Source organism: Apodemus sylvaticus, chromosome 8 (genome assembly GCF_947179515.1).
Source record: "Apodemus sylvaticus chromosome 8, mApoSyl1.1, whole genome shotgun sequence".
NCBI classification, from domain to species: Eukaryota; Metazoa; Chordata; class Mammalia; order Rodentia; family Muridae; genus Apodemus; species Apodemus sylvaticus.
In genome coordinates, this window is record NC_067479.1 from 97,845,939 (window position 1) to 97,865,946 (window position 20,008).

At 46.5% G+C, this 20,008-nt stretch overlaps 3 protein-coding genes across 7 annotated transcripts in view; 2 read left to right on the forward strand and 1 right to left on the reverse strand.

The window, feature by feature from the left end:
• Positions 1-20,008, reverse strand: part of LOC127690621 (protein polybromo-1-like) — a 131,136-nt gene that overhangs the window by 42,349 nt on the left and 68,779 nt on the right. Inside the window, exons 12-14 of one of the 5 annotated variants that reach the window (XR_007979172.1) lie at positions 19,592-19,734; positions 18,673-18,874; positions 1-17,678 (exon numbers count right to left, since the gene is read on the reverse strand). The exons of 2 other annotated variants lie outside the window; for them this stretch is intronic. The gene's annotated coding sequence lies outside the window, so the exon portion shown is untranslated. The remainder of the gene's footprint in view (positions 17,679-18,672; positions 18,875-19,591; positions 19,735-20,008) is intronic. 2 more of the 5 variants (XR_007979173.1, XR_007979174.1) reach the window with 2 other exon arrangements.
• Positions 1-20,008, forward strand: part of LOC127691107 (anthrax toxin receptor-like) — a 51,116-nt gene that overhangs the window by 25,818 nt on the left and 5,290 nt on the right. The window contains exons 13-15 of the mRNA XM_052190695.1: positions 16,953-17,043; positions 18,107-18,211; positions 19,384-19,425. Of these exons, the coding sequence (XP_052046655.1) occupies positions 16,953-17,043; positions 18,107-18,211; positions 19,384-19,425 (238 nt within the window). The remainder of the gene's footprint in view (positions 1-16,952; positions 17,044-18,106; positions 18,212-19,383; positions 19,426-20,008) is intronic.
• Positions 14,992-20,008, forward strand: part of LOC127691108 (annexin A8-like) — a 24,748-nt gene continuing 19,731 nt past the window's right edge. The window contains exons 1-5 of the mRNA XM_052190696.1: positions 14,992-15,002; positions 16,104-16,189; positions 16,315-16,384; positions 16,953-17,043; positions 19,384-19,425. Coding sequence (XP_052046656.1) covers positions 14,992-15,002; positions 16,104-16,189; positions 16,315-16,384; positions 16,953-17,043; positions 19,384-19,425 — 300 coding nt within the window. The remainder of the gene's footprint in view (positions 15,003-16,103; positions 16,190-16,314; positions 16,385-16,952; positions 17,044-19,383; positions 19,426-20,008) is intronic.

Consider the following 20,008-nt stretch of genomic DNA (forward strand, 5'->3'; position numbering starts at 1 on the left):
GTCTGGGCCGGGGTGGAGCGTTGAGATAGACACTGTAGAAGATGGTTGGCTAGGCCAATCAGAAGGATAGATTCTAGGGCCAGAGAGAGGGGTAGATGCTGAGATGGGAGAAGGCTATGGGCAGGGCAGAGAGAAAGAGGTAGGCTGTACATAGGGTGAGCTGGACTGGGCTGTGCTGGCCAACGGAGGAGGGCAGAACTGGAGTGAGAAATCCCTGGTTTGACCCCCACTGGGCATGCTGAACATTATCATGTCATCTTTTAGTGATGTATACCTGGGCCAGGCATGCATAGGGCCCTCAAAGCTCAACCCTGGCATGTCCTCTCTGTTCCCCAACAGGAAGCCGCCTTTGAGTTGATTGTGAATCACCTTGCTATGCCTGCTTAACCTTCTCACATCAGATTATTCTGAACCTCATATACCCACCTATCTTGTCCTAGAATGATCATCAGGCCCCACCCTGCTCCCCTCAGTGTGTTCTGTCTGTTTTAATAACACTGGACAGGCCATATTGCTTCTAGCCTAGAGAGCAACACAGATGCCTTATGGACAGTCCTGAAGGCCTGACTCTCTGTGGAATCCATGGTTGGGCTCATATCTAAGTAGTTTGGCCGTTGCCTTTGGCAGACTAGAGGGAAGGGAGTCAAGCCAGAGCCCTGTGACAGTGGGAATAGGTACTGGTCAGTAACACAGCAGGCTTGCATGGCCCCTTCAGCCCTACCCAGTGAAGAACAGACTGCCCAGAAGGAGAGTGACTTTGGCATTACTTTGCCCATTTAGAATGTGGACACCCCCCTCAGAATCCCTAGTTTAAATGCGTATTCCAAGCTGTTCTCCAAGGAGTTAACAGGCAAGGTCTCTGACCAAATCTCCAAGGTCTGGGTAACCCATAATGTAAACGAACTCAAAGAAAATTGAACCTTCCCCTGGGTCCCATCAGGGTCAGAGAAAGGTCCAACTCAGAAAGGAAAGACGATGCCTCTTATCTGGTGACCTCCCTAAGCCAGGGGTCTGCACAGTGAGCGAGGCCACGGGATGACTGGGGGACATCTTGCTGCTGTCGATAGCCCAATGCCACCTTTCTTTTTTATTCTCTCTAGAAACGAAATCAATAACGGCCTTCTCATTGCTTAAGAACATAGAGCCTCTTGGGCTAACCCATATGCAGAAAGTACTGAAAAAGGTACAGACATCTACAGCAGGCCCTGCCTAGAGGATCTCTGGGGTCATCTCACTGTGTCACCATTGTTATTTTGTTTTTGTATTTGTTTGTTTTCATTTTTTCCACCAGACAAATGAACAGATCCGAAGAACCAACTTGCGAGATGAGCTGTCTGTCCCTTCAGCGAGGCAGAGCCCACAGAGTCCAGTTCCCTGCTGGGTCTATGTGCAGATCTTGGACCTCTTCAAGTCTGACTCTTGAAACCAGTGCTCCTCTCCCTGCACAGTAGGCCCCTCTGAACACAGCACCCCACTCTGTGCTTCTGAGCATGCTTCTGAGCATGCTTCTGAGGCGGCCGGATGCTGCGTGTGGTCACCTGTAGGCTCTGTTCTCACTGGTCCTTGGCCCACAGATATGCTTGCCAACAGAACCAAGAGAGCCCGAGAGCCTAACAGACTGAGAAGCCTGGGCCTGGACGCCAGGGCCCAGTTTTCCTCTGGCTCTCAAGTCTTCTCTCTATCTCTTACTTTTTTTGGTCAGCTTCCTAAGCCCATGAATCAACCATGCCCAGTCAAGATCTGTGTCCCTGTGGATTACAGGCCTTTAGTACATGTCTAGAATATGTAGAAACCAGTGGGGAAATTTGATGAGATGTCATTGGGTGTCCTGCCTAAGGCTTTCTGAAGTGTGGTCTTTCATTGAGCAAGAAGGTAGATTATATTAACTAGATGCCTAGTTAATATAATGAGAGTTATATGTTATTATGCTGAGTGTCATCACATGACGTTCACACGCTGAATTCCTAACATCTAAGCCTATCTCCCCAAGGCTGCTTATCTGTATGGTTATATCTTAGCTGAAGTTCAGGTCTAGTCTTTAACAGATGTCTCTGATTTGAGGGTTAGGATCCTGGAGGAGACTCTCCAGTCACAAGGCAGATCAAGGTGGCATCTCTCCAGATGTGCAGAGCAAAGCATTTGCTCTTGGTCTCTGCTTATATACTTTCCAGTGGGTATCATGGGGTTCTAGGACTGTGTCTGGTTGTCTTAGGTGAGTGATGTCACAGAGTTCTGGTTATCAGGTGCATCCTTGGGTATGGTGGGAATCCTAAGCTATTTTTTACATGTCTAAAAGGCAATTTTATTATGCTCATGACAGGCCTTGACTTTCTGGGCTTCCTGTTCCTACTAACTTGTTCCCAAGGATGTATAAAACGCTGGCCCCAGACTCTACCTGTCTCACTAGGGCATCCTAAGTAAGGAAGGCCTTCCTTGTCCCCTCACCTGCCCAGGGAGAGACTGGGCTTATGGCTCAATAACTAGACTGCCCTTAGGACAGAGGTTCACAGCACAGGGAGGAGAGGAGAGGCCAGGTCTGCTGGTAGGGTTCCAAATATCTGTAGACTACCTAGTAAAGAAAGCCTTCTTTTCACTCTAAGACCAAGGGTAAGGAACAAGCAGCCTTACCACAGAGGACCATGCTGAATCTGCAGCCTCAACCACTAGGCAAGCCCTAGGGTCTTTCCCTCCCAGCCCACCCACTTGTTTCTTCTGTAGGCCGCAATGTCAACAGTGTGATTATTGCTCTGACTGACAGGCTATTACTACTGAAGCCATATGTTTGAATTAAGCCAAGCATTAATTCAGGGAGAGAGGAATAAGAGTTAAGAAAAAGGATTTAATTGTTTTTGTTTTGTCATGAGAAATGTCCTTGGTTAATTTTAAGTGGACCTGACATTCACCCGCTAACTTGAGATAAGGTTGGTAAAGAAATTAATAAGATTTTGAAAACAGGTACAGGTGAACCTTACTGGGGGCTCATTCAGAGTGTGAACAAGGACCCTGCTGAATATTGCCACTGTCCTTTGTCGTGGGCAGCTTCTGTGACCTCGCTTTCCCCTAAAAAGAACTCTCCAAAACCTTCCTTGGTCGTTATAGACAGGTCTGAGTCCCCGCCATCAGCTCCTGTAACTTCTCTTTATCCTCCGCTTCCGAGGGACCCATCCCTTGCTGATATGTCATTAAATTAAGAGAACCCCTGGGGAGAAAGCCAACTTGGAGGAGAAAAGCTGCAGAGAGCAAGCAGTCCTCTTAAAGGAGCTACGAGGGACAAATGGTCACTCTAACTTCAAGATTTATTTCAAGTCAAATGCCTAGAAAAAGCCAGAGCCAAAACAAGGCCCTCCACGTGGCCCGCCACCCTATACCCAGCGATAGGCATGCAGCGTGGCTACTCTCAGCAAAGTCCCTCAGACCTTAACTGGGTCCAGGCAATCATCAGAGATCGTCCTATACTCAGCCTTAAAATAAATGGTAAAAAGCTTTGAGGGCATCTTAGACTCAGGTGCCGATTCTACTGTGATCTCACAAAGTGCTTGACCCCCTGCTTGGCCATTGCAAGCCTCTCTGACCCATCTGCAGGAGATTGGACAATCAAAAAATACTCTCCAGAGCTCAAAGTTGCTGACTTGGGAGGACAGAAGGAAATACTGGCTCTACTCAGCCCTTCATGGTCCCTGGTCTGCCTGTTAACCTCTGGGGAAGAGACATTCACTCTCAAATGAAAGTCCTTATGTGTAGTCCCAATGAGGTTATTGCTCAACAAATGCTCTCCCAGGGCTATCTCCCTGGACAGGACTAGGCAAAAATGGACAGGGGAGACCCATGCAGGTAGAAGTCAGAGACTGCTGCTGAAGCGGCCGGAGAAAAACTGCTCATGGACAGCATGTAAGACCTGGACTCTCCTCCCACCCCTCTCCACAGGTGTGTGTGTGTTCAACTAGGCATTCTCCTTCCCCCTTGTTAAATCTTAAACAAGAGAAAAAGCAGGTTGCAGAAAAGCAGTTTTTCCATGTTTAGGACACGGTATCAAAAAAAAAAATAATAATAATGGTTAGAAGCTATTTCAAAACTCTCCTGGAAAGGATAAGAAAATGGGAGACGTCCTGTTTTCTCTCTGAAACCTACTGGAGATCTCCTTAGTTCAGGTTAAGATATTTGGATCTTTTGGGACATCAAGTTCCCTCGTTGTCTATTGTACGTCTTTGGTGCACCAAAACTTGTCTATATGTGTGTCAATTCATGTTGTCTATTGTTTTGTTTGGGTGAATGATTGGTTGTTTTTATGTTTTATGTAAAAAAAAAATGGTAAAAAGGCGTTATCTTGCTGGCAGTCCTGCCAATTCCAGTTTACACAGAGGAGGCTAATTTGAGGTGCCTCACATTCTAAGGTAGGAGCCAAAGACAGCTAGAAAAAAAAAGCTGCTTCTTAAAGGGCCAGGAGCCGGACAAGTGGAAATGGTTAATTCTCCTAGAAAAATTTCTATCATGATGATGATTGGGTTCAAAGTGCTTTATTCCCCTGAAGTTACAGCAAGAAAAAAAAAATGTATTTGGTTTAAATTTATGAGATTTGTATGATCACTTCATTCTTATTTCTAATTAGTCTTAAAGGTATAAATGTTTTACATATCTTGACTTTAGAGTTATAAATTAATTGGTTATAATTTAAAAGGTATAGTGTTTTTAAGAAAAGGTTAGTTTTAAACTGGTGATTCAGTGTCGGAGCCATTTTAACTAGCTACAAGTGGCATGACGCAACCCAGGAAATACAGGCCTCTAAGATGCTTCTAAATTAGCATGGTGATTTGTGTGAATCTTGGCCTGGAGATTGGATTTATAAGAAATACGATTTAAAATAATGTCTCTTCAATAAGTTACAAAGTCATACATTCAAACACAAGATGATGGACAAACTTTACAATATAAAAATGTGTTTGCTATTAATTTTAAGGAGAAAAGATTGTTTAAAACTGGGTTTTGCTTTCAACAAATTGTAGTTATGCTTTGATATTACAGGTTCCTTTTTTTATTTGACCTCTATACAATAGGGTCTGATTACAGGTTACTCTTTACAGGACCGGTGGGTGTAGGTGTAGGTCTGGCTTAAGAGATAACAAACTCAGATCAGGAGATTTACATTTGAGTTAATACAAAGCTCAGAGCTGCCTCAAAGCTGCTCAAAGCTGCAGAGGCTTGAGAGATGCAGTTTTGTCTTGCAGGCCTCACTTAGAGAGTTTCTGGCCAAAAGAACATTTTTAACAGATTCATACAGATATGGTTTAAAATAAAGTTCACACTTAGATCTGTAAAAGATAATAAGGCTATATAGAAATTATAAAGGCATTAAAATTTGGACTGTCTACTCCATACAAAATTATTATAGGTATAGAGGGTAGTTTTTTGCTTTGCATTCTGATAATTATAAAAACATTCACTTCTAACTTTAAAGGAGCATAAGCTAATTTAAAAAAAAAAAAACAATAAAATAATCTCACTAGAAAGTTATTCCTCAAGAAATGACTTGCTCTTAACAATGGGCTTTTAAAGTTTTTAAGAAAATTATTTTCAAAAGGTGTTGAGATAAATATTTTGCCTAAGACACTGCTTTAAGTTTGTCATTTAAGCTTCTGATGTTCTCAAGATAGATACAAAACAAATACTGAGAGACATAACTTGGAGAAAGCTACCATAAGTATTTGTCAACAGTTTATGATATATGCTCACTTCCATTCCTTAACAAAGAGAATATTAACATAAAATCTTTCCAAATAAGGTTTTGACATCCTCCAATAAAGATTTGATATAATAATAAAATGTTACAAAATAAAATCATAAAAATATTTTTTAAAAGACTGTTTTAAGAGCGTGATAAAATGTTTGTTCCTTATTTTAAACAATCAAATTGATTATTATTAATTGTTAATCTATTACATGACAAGCCTTTTTGACAAAATTAATAATTGTAATCTAAAAGATAAATTGTTAAAAATTTGCCTCTATACATATTTTTATATTGTTATAGATTTATACATGCATCCTATAAAAATGCATCTACTATGGGAGTAAAGCTCATATAATTAGATCACATATTTATTCTTTTGAGTGTCCCCTTGCTTCAGCACAGATAATTGAACTGGGTGCTGTAGCTGTTCTTTTAAAATGTTAAAAATCAAAATTTTGATTTTTATATTAATAATATACATATATAGCTCATGGCTTGCAATTGCTTAAAGTTGTTTCTTTTTAATGATACTAATTCTTAACTTTTACAATTATTTATACAAATACAATTCAAAAAATTAATCAAAAATATACAAAAATATACATACATTGACAGCTTTTCAAGCTTTCTAGTTATAACTGTTTTAACATAAGAAACAAAATAAAAAATAAAATTAGTCATTACATATGTTATTTTTAATACTAAATGTTCCAAATCAGATTAAGACAAATATTATAACTGATAATTATAATCAGTCATTTGAGATGTCTTATTAACAATTTGATATTAGTCATATTACTGAGATTCCTCATAATTAGCAAAGACAAAATATTATAGAACAAGCCCATTGAACTTTGCAATATTTCTATAATAAAAGAGGGGAGAATAACATCTCTATATACCATAAAAAATTTTAAATTTTAATGCCAGGGAACTCTAAGTGTAGAGAAGAGGCATGTTTGTGTTCTTTCTACAGGATGCTGAAGGAACATGCTAGCTGCCAGAGTATGCTGATGCTGAGATTTCACCCTGGCTTTCCACCTTGCTCTCCAGCTTTTTGGGGCCCCTCCTGGGTCTTTTGTTTCTTTTGTCATTTGGCCCCTGGGCCTTTAACAGATTAACCAGTTTTGCTAAATCACAGATTGATTCTGCCTTGACAGACATGGAAGTAGCAACCATCGGCCTTCAGTTCTCTACCCTTGCTGCAGGCACAGAGCTTTCTTGGTTCCTAAGCAGTAGAAACGTCAATGCCAGGGAGGGTGACCTCCGGCTCCTAATAGTGGCTGAGGGCCATAAGCTGTGGAGTAGCCAATGACGGGAAATATTGTGGTGCCACGAGCCAGATGCACACCGCCTCTTGGCTGCAGGGTGACTCCATGACGGGATTATTGTGAGTCCGCTACCTGGATGCCCATCACACCCACCAAGGGCCTGATTAAGCCATTGGAGTGGGATGTGATGCCAGGAGTGGATGCAACTTACATAGCCCAAGGCAGAGGCCCTGCCCTACTAGGATCTAAAAAGGCCTAGTTACTGCGGTGCTGGACGTGGGGGCAAAACCACATAGCCTAAAACAGGCTCTCCACCGACCCTCTTTCCATAGCCACCCCTCAACTTAAGAAAGAAAAAAGGAGATGTGGGAAGCCATTAGAGACCCTCACTTTGGCTGACAGGGCAAAGGCCCTGAGAAAAGCAAACAAGAGCCTCTCCCATGGGTATTGGTTTAGCCATTGTCTCGAGATAACTGCAGAATGATCCTGTCTGCGTCAACTTCGATGACTCCTAGTATCTTCATCAGATAACCTCCTCATCTCCTGCCGTAAATGCCAGGAATACCTCTGCCCCTCTTTGTCCTTGCCTTGGGGTACTCCCCTCCTGGAAGCCTTAAAACCTGGTTACCCCAGAACATTAAACGAGGCTTTGACACAACTCAGATTGGCTTGTCATTCTTGGTGCTTGGCCTCCCTCCTTCTCCCCCCCACTTTTGACCCGCAGGTAGCACCCCTTCGGAACCCTGGAATAACTGACCCGCTGGACGGGTTACATATGTTGACACGATAGAAGAGGTGAGTCCAGTCCACAGGGATCAGCGCTTTGCCTCTGGTGTTTGGGGATTTATTTTCAGTGCCTTTCTTTTCAGGCCAAAAAAGCCCGGAAAATGGGAGCAATCATTTACACCGTGGGTGTTTTTATGTATAGCAAACAACAGGTACTTCAGACCCAGTGACCAAGTGCAGTGCCCCTGAGTATCCTAGATGGTAAAGCCCCCTTTACAATACCAAGAGGGTAGGATGCTCATCTACCCAAAGGTTAAAATTAAGTAAGCAAACCCCTTACACGGAATGGGCCAGAGAGTTTCCCATTCATTAAGGCCGGGCTCTAAATGAAAGCCAGCGAGTGCACTAATATCACCACAGCTCCAGGGCAACAGTTCCTGTCACAAGTCTGGGAACCTGTTATGTCACAATTCTAGTTCCTCACACTGAGGTTCGAGCCAATTATTTTTCTCCTATCACAGTTGGTGATAATTGCAGGCGACCCAAATCAGTTTTGGGGTCGATGAAGTGTTCGCTGCTCTGGAGAAAGTTATTGACCCAGTGAGTATGTGGGGCATGGAAGACTGTGGAAACACCGTCTGCATTCCCTGAGGCCTACTATACAGCCTCTCTCTCTCTCTCTCTCTCTCTCTCTCTCTCTCTCTCTCTCTCTCTCTCTCTCTCTCTCTCTCTCTCCCCCTCAACTTACGTCAAATTCCTGTACTGAAATACTGTCCGTGCAGCCTACCTTCGTGTGTGCTAAAGGTAAGGACAGAGACAGACAGGTCCTGGGCAGATGGCAGAGCTCAGAAATACAAGCACGTGTGTGTGTGTGTGTGTGTGTGTGTGTGTGTGTGTTGTAATGTGCACAAGTGTGTGCATGTGTGAGGCGTGCACTGAACACACAGCCTGTGTGTGGTATCTCCATGGTGTGGGTGGAAGATGTGACCTGTGTTTTTTGACAACTAATATTGATAATCCACTTGACAAAGTCTAAAATTACCTAGAAAGCAAACCTCTTAGAGTGACCGTGAGCAAGTGAGCAAGTTTCTAAACTGGCTTCATTGAAGGGGGAAAACCCACTCTAAATACAGGCGGCCTAAGCCAATGACTGGAGGTCCCACTCTGAGTAGACAAAAAGAAAAGCCGTCTGCCAGCATCCATCTCTCTTTCTCCTCATGGCTATGGAATAAGATAAGCAAAAACCTCAAGCTTCTGACAAAATGACTTCTCCCAGTCCATGACGGACTGAACTCTTAAAACTGCCAACTGAAATAAGCCCTTCCTTTGAGTTTATTTTGTCTGGCAGCATCAAGAAAAAGTAATACAGAAAACTGGTATCAGGAATAAGACTGTTATAGAATCGTGTCATTCTTGAGCCTTTGAAGATCGTTGGTAGGAAAGAAAATGAGCCAAGGTTTGGAACTTTGAGACAGAAAAGCTGAAAATGCTCTGAGCAGAGCTTAAGGGGTTGTTGAAAGGACTTTTGGCACCAGGATGAAAGGGCTTAAAAGGAGAGTATAGGGGGTTAGATGAGTGTGGCTAGGCGGCATGGGGGAAGGTGTCCAGGTGGGCCCTTGCCTGGGCACCTCTGCCCCTGAGGAACCACACACACACAGACATGATATATAGTTTATTCAGAGTAGGGGATGGGAGTTAGTGGGAGAGAGAGAGAGAGAGAGAGAGAGAGAGAGAGAGAGAGAGAGAGAGAGAGAGAGAGAGAGAATAGAGAGAGTGAGAGAGTGGAGGCCGGCCATGACCATGTGGAGGGGGGAAGAGCCCCAGGGGCAGAGAGGTGAGAGAGTGTGGGAGAGCAGAGAGCAAAGAGGGAGAGGAGGAGCAAGTAGCCCCTCTTATAGTGGGCCAGATCTCTGGGGCGGGGCATACCTGGCTATTGCCAGGTAGGTGTGGGGTGGAGCTTAGACAAAACCCCAACAGTTGTTCTAGGGGAAGTTTGGGAAACCAGTGTGTCAAGGGAAATGTTTACAGTGGAGGCCTAGGAGTCCATGGGGAACCTGGGTAGAGGCCACTCAAGGTGTGTTCTGACAGGAACTCTGGCCTTATTGTGCTGGTGTCTCAAGAGCTTGAGTGAAGCTGTGTTCAAACTCCAAGGACTAATCTATTTGACAGCAGAAATCTCAAGACATAAAATAGCACCCAGTGAGTGTCATGGTAATGTCTCAACTATTAACCAGGTCTGCAACAGAGATTCACGGGAGCAAAAAAAATAAGAAAAAAATGTGGTATTTGACAGATGGGGGAGGATTTTAAGGTTGTAAAACAGCTAGTAAAAAGAAAACACCATTGAGAATTGTTTAAAGTCCTTAGCATCCTTTAGCATCTTTAAAGAGAAATCCTCTCAGAACAAGGACAAAAGGAAAGGGACCCTGAGAGCAAGATACCACCAGCACCAGCACCAGCACCAGCACCAGCACCAGCACCACCACCACCACCTATAAACTGGTTCACCTTTTGAAATGCAAATTTTTAAAAAGAGCTTGAACTCAGAAGAGATTACCAATTCAAAAAGAACTTTCTAGGGAAGTGTTTTCTCAGATTCAGCAACCAAGACCTATAGATGCCACTACAGCTTTGTCCCAAAGGGAACTCAACTTCATCCCAAGCTGACAGCAGAACTTGACAGTGTCATTCACATGGCACTGGTTTTGTGGACGCGCAAGATGCAAGATTGAGGTAACAAGCACTTCTGAGAGGTCCTTAGGCCACCCAATTTGTAGCAGGATCAGAGTACCAGAGAGAAGAGACCCTAATAGGTCTTTGTTTGAAGCTTATGTCATAATGGAGACCCCAGCACCTTAGAGATGTTAGAACCACGGGACATCCATTGAAGAAAGCTGCAGGAATACGGTGGAGCTACCCAAAGAGAAGCTATGTGTGCTGGAGGAATCAGAGGCTGCCTGCTGAAAGGGTAAGCCCTTTGAACCCAATGGTTCCAGTCAGAGTTGACACAGGCTGGATTTCCATGATGGTCTGTACCCTGGAACTGTGAATCAAAATAAGACCTTCTTTCCTAAGTTGCTTGTTTGAGACACTTTGGTACAGTAATGAGAAAGTAATTAATACATTTATACACTGTTTGAGGGCAGTCTGTGCCCATGCATTTCTATGTAGAAATGTGTATGGGTAGGAAATTTGGATTGTGTGTGCATGTGCATGTTGGTGACATAAATGGTACACATGTGTATGAGGAATATATGTGTGCGCATAATATTTTTTATAGTATAAGTATGGAAAATTAAGTTGGAGTAGTTTGTATCAAGTGTATGTCCTCTGTGTGCTGCATATGTTTTGTAAGTGGATTTAAAAAAAAGGAGATGACTGCTCCTAGATATGGTGGTGGAGAAAGTTTATTGTAGATAAAAGGGAAAGCACAGTCAGAGGCAGGGACATCTGGGAGAGTCCAGAGCGATCATGACCAGGCTGAGCTGGGCCATCTGAGGGAAGAGGAGAGGGCCAGACCAAGAGCCAGGAAGGCAAAGGGCAGATAAAGGGCCGAGTAACCAAAATGGTTGGATTACATAGGGAAGGGCATCTGGGGGAAGGGCAGCCCAGCCCCTGGGCTGGAGAAGTTTAGAGGAAGGGGCTATGTTAAATAGGCACCTCATTTTTTGTCCTGGGTTTGAGACCTAACAGTAGGTAGAAAAATCTAAATGCAACAGTTCTATGGTAAGGTTTATACGTATGTATGTAAAGTGTCTTGGGAGAATATTATGGGAAGGAGGTACATGTGTGGTTTAATATGAGGGACGTGAATATTTATAGTATAGGTGGTGTTTGTGGGCTGCCTGGTAGAGGTGTCTTGTGCGTGGTAAGTGAGCTTTGGTGGATATATGTGAACCATGTGTAAATGTGTGGTATATGTGACATGATAGGACCCTGGGAGGGCTGCGGAGGGAGTGGCTCAAGCAGGCATGGGAGGAGAAAGTCTGATATGTAATTGTGCTTTGTATGTTGGTGTGGGGTTCTGAGGTGTGGAGTATTATGGTGTGGAGGGTAGATAGTGTGTATATACCACATGATGTATTTATATGGCATGTGCTCCATGTATGAGTCTTAATGTAGTATGTGGTGTGTAGTATATATTTATAGGATTTGTGACATGCATTTATGTTATCTGGTATATCAGAGTAGTATATGTGATATCTGTGGTATTTTTACAACTGTGAGTATGGAATAAATCATGTGTGTTGCTTTGTGTAAGGCATAGAATATGTCCATTTGTGAGTACGTATGTGATAGTAAAGAACTTGTGTGTGTGTGTTATACATGATATCTGTGATTAAATATGTAGTATTTCTAAAGGGAACATGGTGTTTGGGTGTTTATATTTTATGGTTACATATGCCTTAGGCAGCATACATACACGTGTAGTTTATAATATGTATTATAGTTAGTATGTGTGTGGAACACAGTACATATAATATGTGCATATGATGTATGCGTATCTATGATGGTGCTGGGGGGGAGGATGAGCATGTATGGAGTGGCTGTGCTTTAGGTATAGTATCATGTACGCATGGAAGGCACACACTGTGATAACATTGGGATGTGCATACAGTTACTACCTATTTATCTCAAAACAAAAGGTGTCATTATAAGGCTAGGAAGAGTGGGGGATCGTGTCCACAGGTGGAAATGAACCCTTGAGCACAGTGGGCATCTATGTTGCTCCTGGAAACAAGAGGAAACACCCATGCCTGGAAAAGATACCCACAAAAATAGCCTTGCTTACTTCACCGCAGCATTGTCATGGCCAACACCTGACCTCCAGGACCAGAACTGACGAGGACAACCTCCATCTATCACAAGGTCCCTGCATCAGTGTGCCAAAGACACGCACGTTTGGTTCCGAGGGAAGGATGTCTTGCTTTGCCAGTACCTGCATACAGACTTGTCCTGAGTTGCTAGAACTTTGCACTCTACAGGAAGCCCTGAGCCTCTGTCTCCCACTGGGAACAGCTAGGTCTTCCTCTGCCTGCCGGCTCAGGCAGCTAAGTCCTGGCCTCCATAGTTTTCAGTGGGAGCCCAAGGCCCCGGGCTTGAGATGACAGGGCCGTGCTCACATTGAGCTGTGTTCCCCTCAGCATCTATGTGAGGCAAAGTGACACCACGTATGTGGGAGCTGCAGTGTGTTCTTCGGTGGACAAAAATAAGTTGGGGCATTATGTTGGCGGGTGTAGCATCTAGAGGCTGGTAGACATTACAGGCAGATGCATATTTGCATCCTAGTCATTGGCCCTAGGCTGCTCCTGCCCCTCCCCATGTCCCCATGTGGAAGACTCCGAAGCCTGTGCTGTTGTCGGGTGAAGGGAGGCGTGCTTCTGGGTTAAAGACAAAAGCAAAATCACCCAGGCCTCCGTGTCTAGACAACTGAGACAAAGCCCAGGTAAAACACGAGCTGTCACTCTTCCCTCGCTGGGGCTGAAGCAAGGCGACAAGCGCCTGCAGACATTAGCTTAGCCACTGACCTGTTAAACTGTGGAATACCTGTCAACTGTCCAAGTACTAACCAGGCCTGTCACCCACAAAAAAAAAAAAACCCTAAAGAATCAACTAACCTGGGCCCATAGCGGCTCACAGAGATGGAACCGCCAACCAGGGAGCATGTGTGGGGCATAGCCTAGGCATCCCACACATATGTCACAGTTGGGCAGCTGGATCTTTATGTGGGACTCCTAAAGCAGGAGCAGGGACTGTCGGGGACTCTGCTGCCTGCCTTTGGATCCCTTTCCCCTGACTGGACTGCCTTGTCTAGCTACAGCAGGAGAAGGTGAGCCAGGTCTTACTGCAACTTGATATGACACGGCTGGTTGATACTCACGGGAGGCCTCCTCTTTTCTGAAGAGAAATGGAGAAGGAATAGATGGGGCATGGGTGGGGGCTACAGGAGTGAAGGGATAGGAAAATGCAGTTGGGAAGGGAATTAATTAAAAATAATTGCAAAATCAAAAATTGAAATTGTATCTACTGTGGACTCAGAGGCAACTTCATTAAAGCAGTTTTTCATAGTTAGAAGTAAAGGAGGAGGAGAAAGAAGAGGAGGAGGAGGAGGAAGAGGAGGAGGAGGAGGAGGAGACCTGTCACTTCCGGGGAATCCTAAGGCTTCCTGTACCTCCAAATGAAGCAGAATTAGCTGTTGGCTTGAAATCGCACCAAAGTCAACCTGTGTGCTATGGAGTCTGGGGAGGAACCTTGTAAAGAGAGTCCTTAATCAACTACCCTAAGGCACTGAAATGCATGGGGGACAGGAATGAATGAGACCCAGGCCCCTAGGTAGCCGTGCAAGCAAATGAGGACAGGGTGGAGGAGTCCTGCCTGCAGAACCTCCTGTCAGCTGTCCTCTCTGTGTCCTTTCTATATTGGTGTCAGCGTCAGGGAACTGCTCCTCTGATGTTAGAAGACCTTGCTAATCCCCAGAGTGATGGGGAAGATGAGAATGAAGAAGAAGGTGCTGGCCTCTGGCCCTGTGTCTGAGACCGTCCAGCTCCTGGGAGGGACTCTCTAAAGTGCCAGGGACTGGACCTGTTCTCTCTGTCCCAGTCCCAGCTCCTGAGGTCTGTATTTCCACACCATAGATCACAGGGGGAAAATGATATTCTTCATTCTCAATGGTACCACAGGTAGGGAACTAGCCCCTCCCTTGTGCAAAGGAGGCCCTAGCTGTGCTACCGTGCCCGTGTTGATTAAGGAGTGCATGAGATCTCAGAGCAGGAAGGTTTCAGCTGAGCTGGTCTAGCTTGGAACAGGCTGGGACTCTCTTGTGGACTTTGGACTTGTTGGGTCAGGGATCACAGTAAGGCTATGCAAGCCCCCTCCGGCTACATTAGCACAGAAGTGCAGTGACAGCAGATGCGGATTTGCCTCCTCTACAAGTCCCATGGGTGATGGTTCAGACACTGGGGCTCTTTCGTAAAGGCACCTGAGAATTCCATCTTCAGGGCAGCCTTCTGTGAAAGGTGAGACTAGGGAGAACCCTGCTCCCTGCTCTTCCTTGCCCCAACGAGTCTATGTTGTTCTTGCAGACGCCTACCAAGTAAATGTTAACGGACATGGGTTTAACAATACAAACGACGTAAAGCAAGTTATTTGCAGATTCACGTTCAATGACGCCAGAGTCGTTGGTAAGTAGTCCCTTGGTACCTCTGGGGTGCACTATTACCACACGGGACCATTTCCCTAAGTCAGCCAAGCCTCCTGCCTTTGCTGACCATGTTCCACAGGTATGGGGAGCTAAAGGCAGCATAGGCCAAGAAAAAGGACTAAGCAGCCGGCCTAGCCATTCTCCCTTTATACAAGCATGGGGGAAGAATAAACCCTTCAGTTCCCAAGGGCTTCTAGAGGCTGGCACGATGCTGGCCTGACCCGTGCAGCATCCATTTAGCCTGTCTTCTTGAGAGCTGAATACCAGGACCTAGAGTCTACAGAGTAGCATCCCCAGACTAAGTCTAGAAGATGCCTAGAAAACCCTTTCAGGGAAGGCCAGAATTACATCACAGAGAGACCAGGGACTGGGAAGTTGGAAGCCAAGCCAGTGGGTATCCAGCTTGGCGCTTGGCTTTTGCCCCAGCTCAGTGGACCAGGACGATACTGTCTGTCAAAGAGTGGGAGTAGTCTTCAGTCACAGTCACAAAATACTTCTCAGGCTCCCACCAATGCAGGGAAAGAAAAACTTTCTTCCCTTTCACGGCTTTTCCTGTTCTGTAAACAAGCATCCGCCCACCCACTTCCTGGGTCTAACCTTGGATACCATTACTTTCATCCTGCCCCTGTACCCAGCCCACCAGCAGGTTGTGATGCCTTCAGGTCCAAGTTGGACCTGGAGCCTTCCTAGCCCCTGACAGATCTATAACACTGGCAGGGAAGCCCAAGTTTCTACCCACAATTCCTCGCTCACTCACTCCCTTGGCAAGCTTGGCACCTCGCCAGGTGCCTCCTTCACTTCCCACAGAGCCCCAACCCTCAGATCACACCCTGACCAGTCCTAGCCCAAATAGCAGCAACCCACCCAGAATCTACTTCAGTGGATTTGGCACACCAAACACAAGTACCCAGAAGTGTGCCTGGTCCTGAAGCACCCACGGCCTACTCTCAGTAAGTCTCGACCCACCGAGTCCAGTTCCCCACCACTATCATCACTGAGCACCTTTAAATTCCAGGCAAGGCATCATTTCATGTGTAAATATTTCTGCTTCCTTAAATATGACGTCATCCTTCTAAAAGAAGGGGCGAGTCACCTGAGAACCTGTCTCTCCTGCAACATGCCCACTGCTCTCTCTGCTCAAAGCTCTCTGCACTCTGACTTTTATGTCCTGTGTTTCTAGTTTGGCTCTCACCCCTAACAAATGCAGCCTAGGATGCAAGAGGCCTCCCTACAGGTGCCTGCTGAGAGCTGTTCAGTGCTGGGCAGGTGTCCTCTAACAAAAACAAGAGGCAGGGGGCAGAAGGCAGTCCTCAACCAGGGTCAGTTCTCAGACAGGGCTGACAGTGGAAAAAGGACATCCATATTGATAATCTTGTGTCATTTTCTTTTAGATGAGAGTCCCAGTGGTGTGAATGAACACAGCATAACTTGTCCTGGACCAAAAATTAAAAATACTGGAGAGTAAGTGCTCCTTGCTGGGGGCCTTAGAGTCCAATGGTCAGTGTTTATCAGAGTGAGGAAGTGCCTTTGCCTGGATGCCTTAATGGGGAGCTTATGGTTTGTCTGCCAGCTCGTGGAAAATCTGGGGTGTCCCCTCTGCTATAGAGCACCCGTCTTCCACCTGAGGGTTCCATTTCCTTTCTATATGCCCCTGGTAGTGACCCTGGTGGTATTCAGGAATACATAGTGCCCAGGCTCTGCTGAGGACGGGATGCAGAAGACAATGGGTTCGAGGGTTCAAACCTGCATTTGAGCACCTTCCTGGTTCTTTAGCTGCTGGCCACTAGGACCATATGACAGGCAGGCCTGTTATGGCAGCCTGGTATGCAACTGTCACCATCACTGCAGAGGTTGACGCTTTATGCTTTGGGGGGGGGGGTAGTTTCTCTGCCTACCTGTCCACTCTCAGGGAGTCCCTGTGCTAGGATTTCAGCATCATTACACTGGTGGTTGATGTGTGCAAACAGTTTGAGCAAACTGAATGGGAACAGGACTCTTCCCATCATCCAATCTCTTTTCTGTGCCTTAGGGATGTTATTCTTCAAGTCAGTCTGAACAATGGCATCTCCTTCATTGGGAACAAAGTCATTATAACCAGTACCAACTGCATGAGTACTAGGGTAAGTTCCCAAAGATAAAGCAGGTCCACATAGAAATCAAAAGATAATCCAAACAAGGTGGTATGGGCGGGGCGGTACCCAAAAGTAGCAGTAGACACTGGTTAGGTAGTCTGCCGCAGTTTCTAGAGGAGCCGCCTGGAACAAGTGTGCGCCTCTCTGCCAGAGATGGTCTAGGACATGAAGGGTATAGAGCATCTCCTCTTGCATGTTCCAGGCCTAGGGATCCAGGGTTTCCAACATCAGTAGCCAAAGATGTGCGCCAGTGAATGGGGTCCCCAGAAGCTGAGATGGACCCAAATTTACTCAGGCCTACCCCCACCTACCCTTCTTGATGACACCTGTCATTTGCAGTGTCCCCAGCCTCCAGCTGTGTCCCCTCTCCTTGGCTGCCCCCTCTGTGGGCTTACTAGCTCGAGCAGGACGTCCTCTCCCATTGTGGCAGGGCGAAGCTGTCAGTCATGTATACCAGCTCATGCCAGGGCCCCCGAGGAGAAAAGGGTCGTTCTTCATGTACTGCCTCTCCAGCTGCACGTCAGTCTTCCAAGCACAGGAGAAGGAGCTTTATGTTCACTTGTGACTATTCTTGAATTCTTCTCAAGTTTCAGAGGGAGGAGAAGTGAGCTTCTTGTGCAGAGCTAGGAGACACAGAGATTTCAATGCCTTAGAAGGCAGACCCACACTCCCGGCCCCACCTCTTTAGTAGCTCAGTCACCTGACCCTTTCCAAGAGATCTGGACTAGTAGTATCCTGTGGCCAAGACCACGGTGAGAACCGCCATCCTCAGACCATGGAAGATCTTGGGTTCAGATCTCTTAGATTCTGAGCTTGGAAGAGAGGAAGGGTCGGCTGCCCTCTGAGGACCAGCCTGGGCCACTAACCCCACTGTAGCCTGTGTGTGTCAAGGCAAACTGGGTGAAGATAGTGTGTGTGCAAATAGAAAGCCAGGAGTGGGCACAGGGAAAGAAGCCACTGATGCTATCAGCCACAGGGAGGTACAACCAGAGACACAACCAGCCAGCCACTGAAAAAAGACCCAGACAAAGTCAGCACTACTCCCAACCAGGGATCCCAAGGCAGCGCGGTGTTCAACTGGGCCTGGCTGATGTTCCTGCCAATCGTGCTGGGGACTCTGCTCTTGCTGTGCTGCACTTGGAAGTTTTGCCTAAAGGTAAGCGTCTGCAGCCCACCCCCCACCCTCTTGCCCTGGCACCCACACGCAAGCCCTCACTCCAAGGGACAGAGTCCTATGCCAGCACTATAATCCAGCCTGCTGGCAAGTTCCCATCTGATCCAAGGCCCCCCATATCATCCAGGGGAGGCACAAACTCTTAGTATTAAATACCCGAACTCTAGGCCTGCCTGGGCTCTAGGAAGCCTCCAGCCTAGCTGGCACAGAAATTCGGTCTGAGACGCTTGGCCTGTAAGCTAAGGTTGGGTCCAGAAAGAGGCCATCCCAGCACCCTTAGACCAGGACAATTGTGGATCAGCTACACATCCACAGAGTTCATGTGGGCCAAACCTCATAGCTGTCTGTGTATGTCAGGACAGGGCCCCTCATGCACGGCCAGTGGCCCCATATGCAGGGTGATGCTTATCAGGCAAGATTAGGAACTCCCAGGGCAGACCTACCATTCCATTCATGCTATACTGGTGGTATGTCAGGTACAGCTCCACACTGGACTGCAAAGGCAGGAGACAAAGCAGAGCCTTCTTCCCCCACCATGGACTTCAGTCACTGTTCAGGATGGAGGGTGAAATGCCAGGCATGGAAAGGTGGAACTAGGGCTTGGCATAAGCAAAGCAGGATCCAAGATGGCGCTAGCTAAGCATCCTGGGGACAGGGTGGGAAAAGACAGAGGAGCCAGTGAACTAGGATGGAAGGAACCTGGGTCGAGAGCCAGAGAAAGAACAGAATAGTGACCCTGCAGAGAGCGTGCAGCACAGAGCTGTCAGGACCCATCTCCTCCCAGGAACACAGTGAACAGAAAAACCTGGGACGAAACTAGAGAGAGGGTAAGGAGATATGAGGAGGCTGAAGGACAGAGCTTCTGCCAAGGGAAAGGATGTCCCAGCAACGCCTCAGGTGGGGCTGGAACAGGTGTGCAGCACGTCACCATAGGCCTCTCCAGGGACCGGCCCCTTGGTTCAGATCCCTCCTACCAGACAGGCATGTGGCTGCCTTGGGCCAGGTGGAGCCTAAAGGGCGCAGCACCACAGGCACTGGACACCCCCACCCAGGCACGCACTCCCAGCCCATGTCCCTGCTCCAAGCCAGGGTCCCCTCCGTCTGCAGAGCCCACCCTACCCATTCCAGCCCACCTCTTTCTGTTCACATTCCAGCCTAAGGATCAGTCGCAACCACCTCCCCCACAGTCAGAGAAGGTGAGTTTGGGAGGTCAGGGATGGAGGGAGGGTGACACTCTACACTGAGAGGTATCATGGAGGCTGAGCCCAGACGATCTCACTTCTTTAATGGTGAATAGGGTGGGGATAAGGGATGCAGATCAAAGATAATATGGGAATGCTATGGGATTCAAAATAACGTTACCCAGACAACACCACTGCCAGACTCAAAACATTTCCCGATCAGGGCTTCGGTAGGTAGCACAGTCAGCACCTTGGCAATCTGTTCCAGCGTATGCAGCTGCCCATTGATGAACTGGTATCTTTCGATGGATCCTGTAGTACTCTCTGTAGAATGCAGAGGTTAAAAAAAAAAATGGGTTCTTACTATAGGGACACCATGTGTCAGATCCAGGCTCAGAGACCTTGGGCTTCTTCTACACTTATCTCCATCATCTGCTGGAAGAGCCAAGGGCTTCACTAAGTACAGCCTAGAGAACCCAGGGCTGGGGAAGATCGGGATATCCTAACTGACCCTGAGCTGTGAGGGGTGTCCCCAGGTGAACACAGGGACCCAGTGAGGAGATGACTGTGCCTTCTTTAGGATGGGGACCAGAAGAGG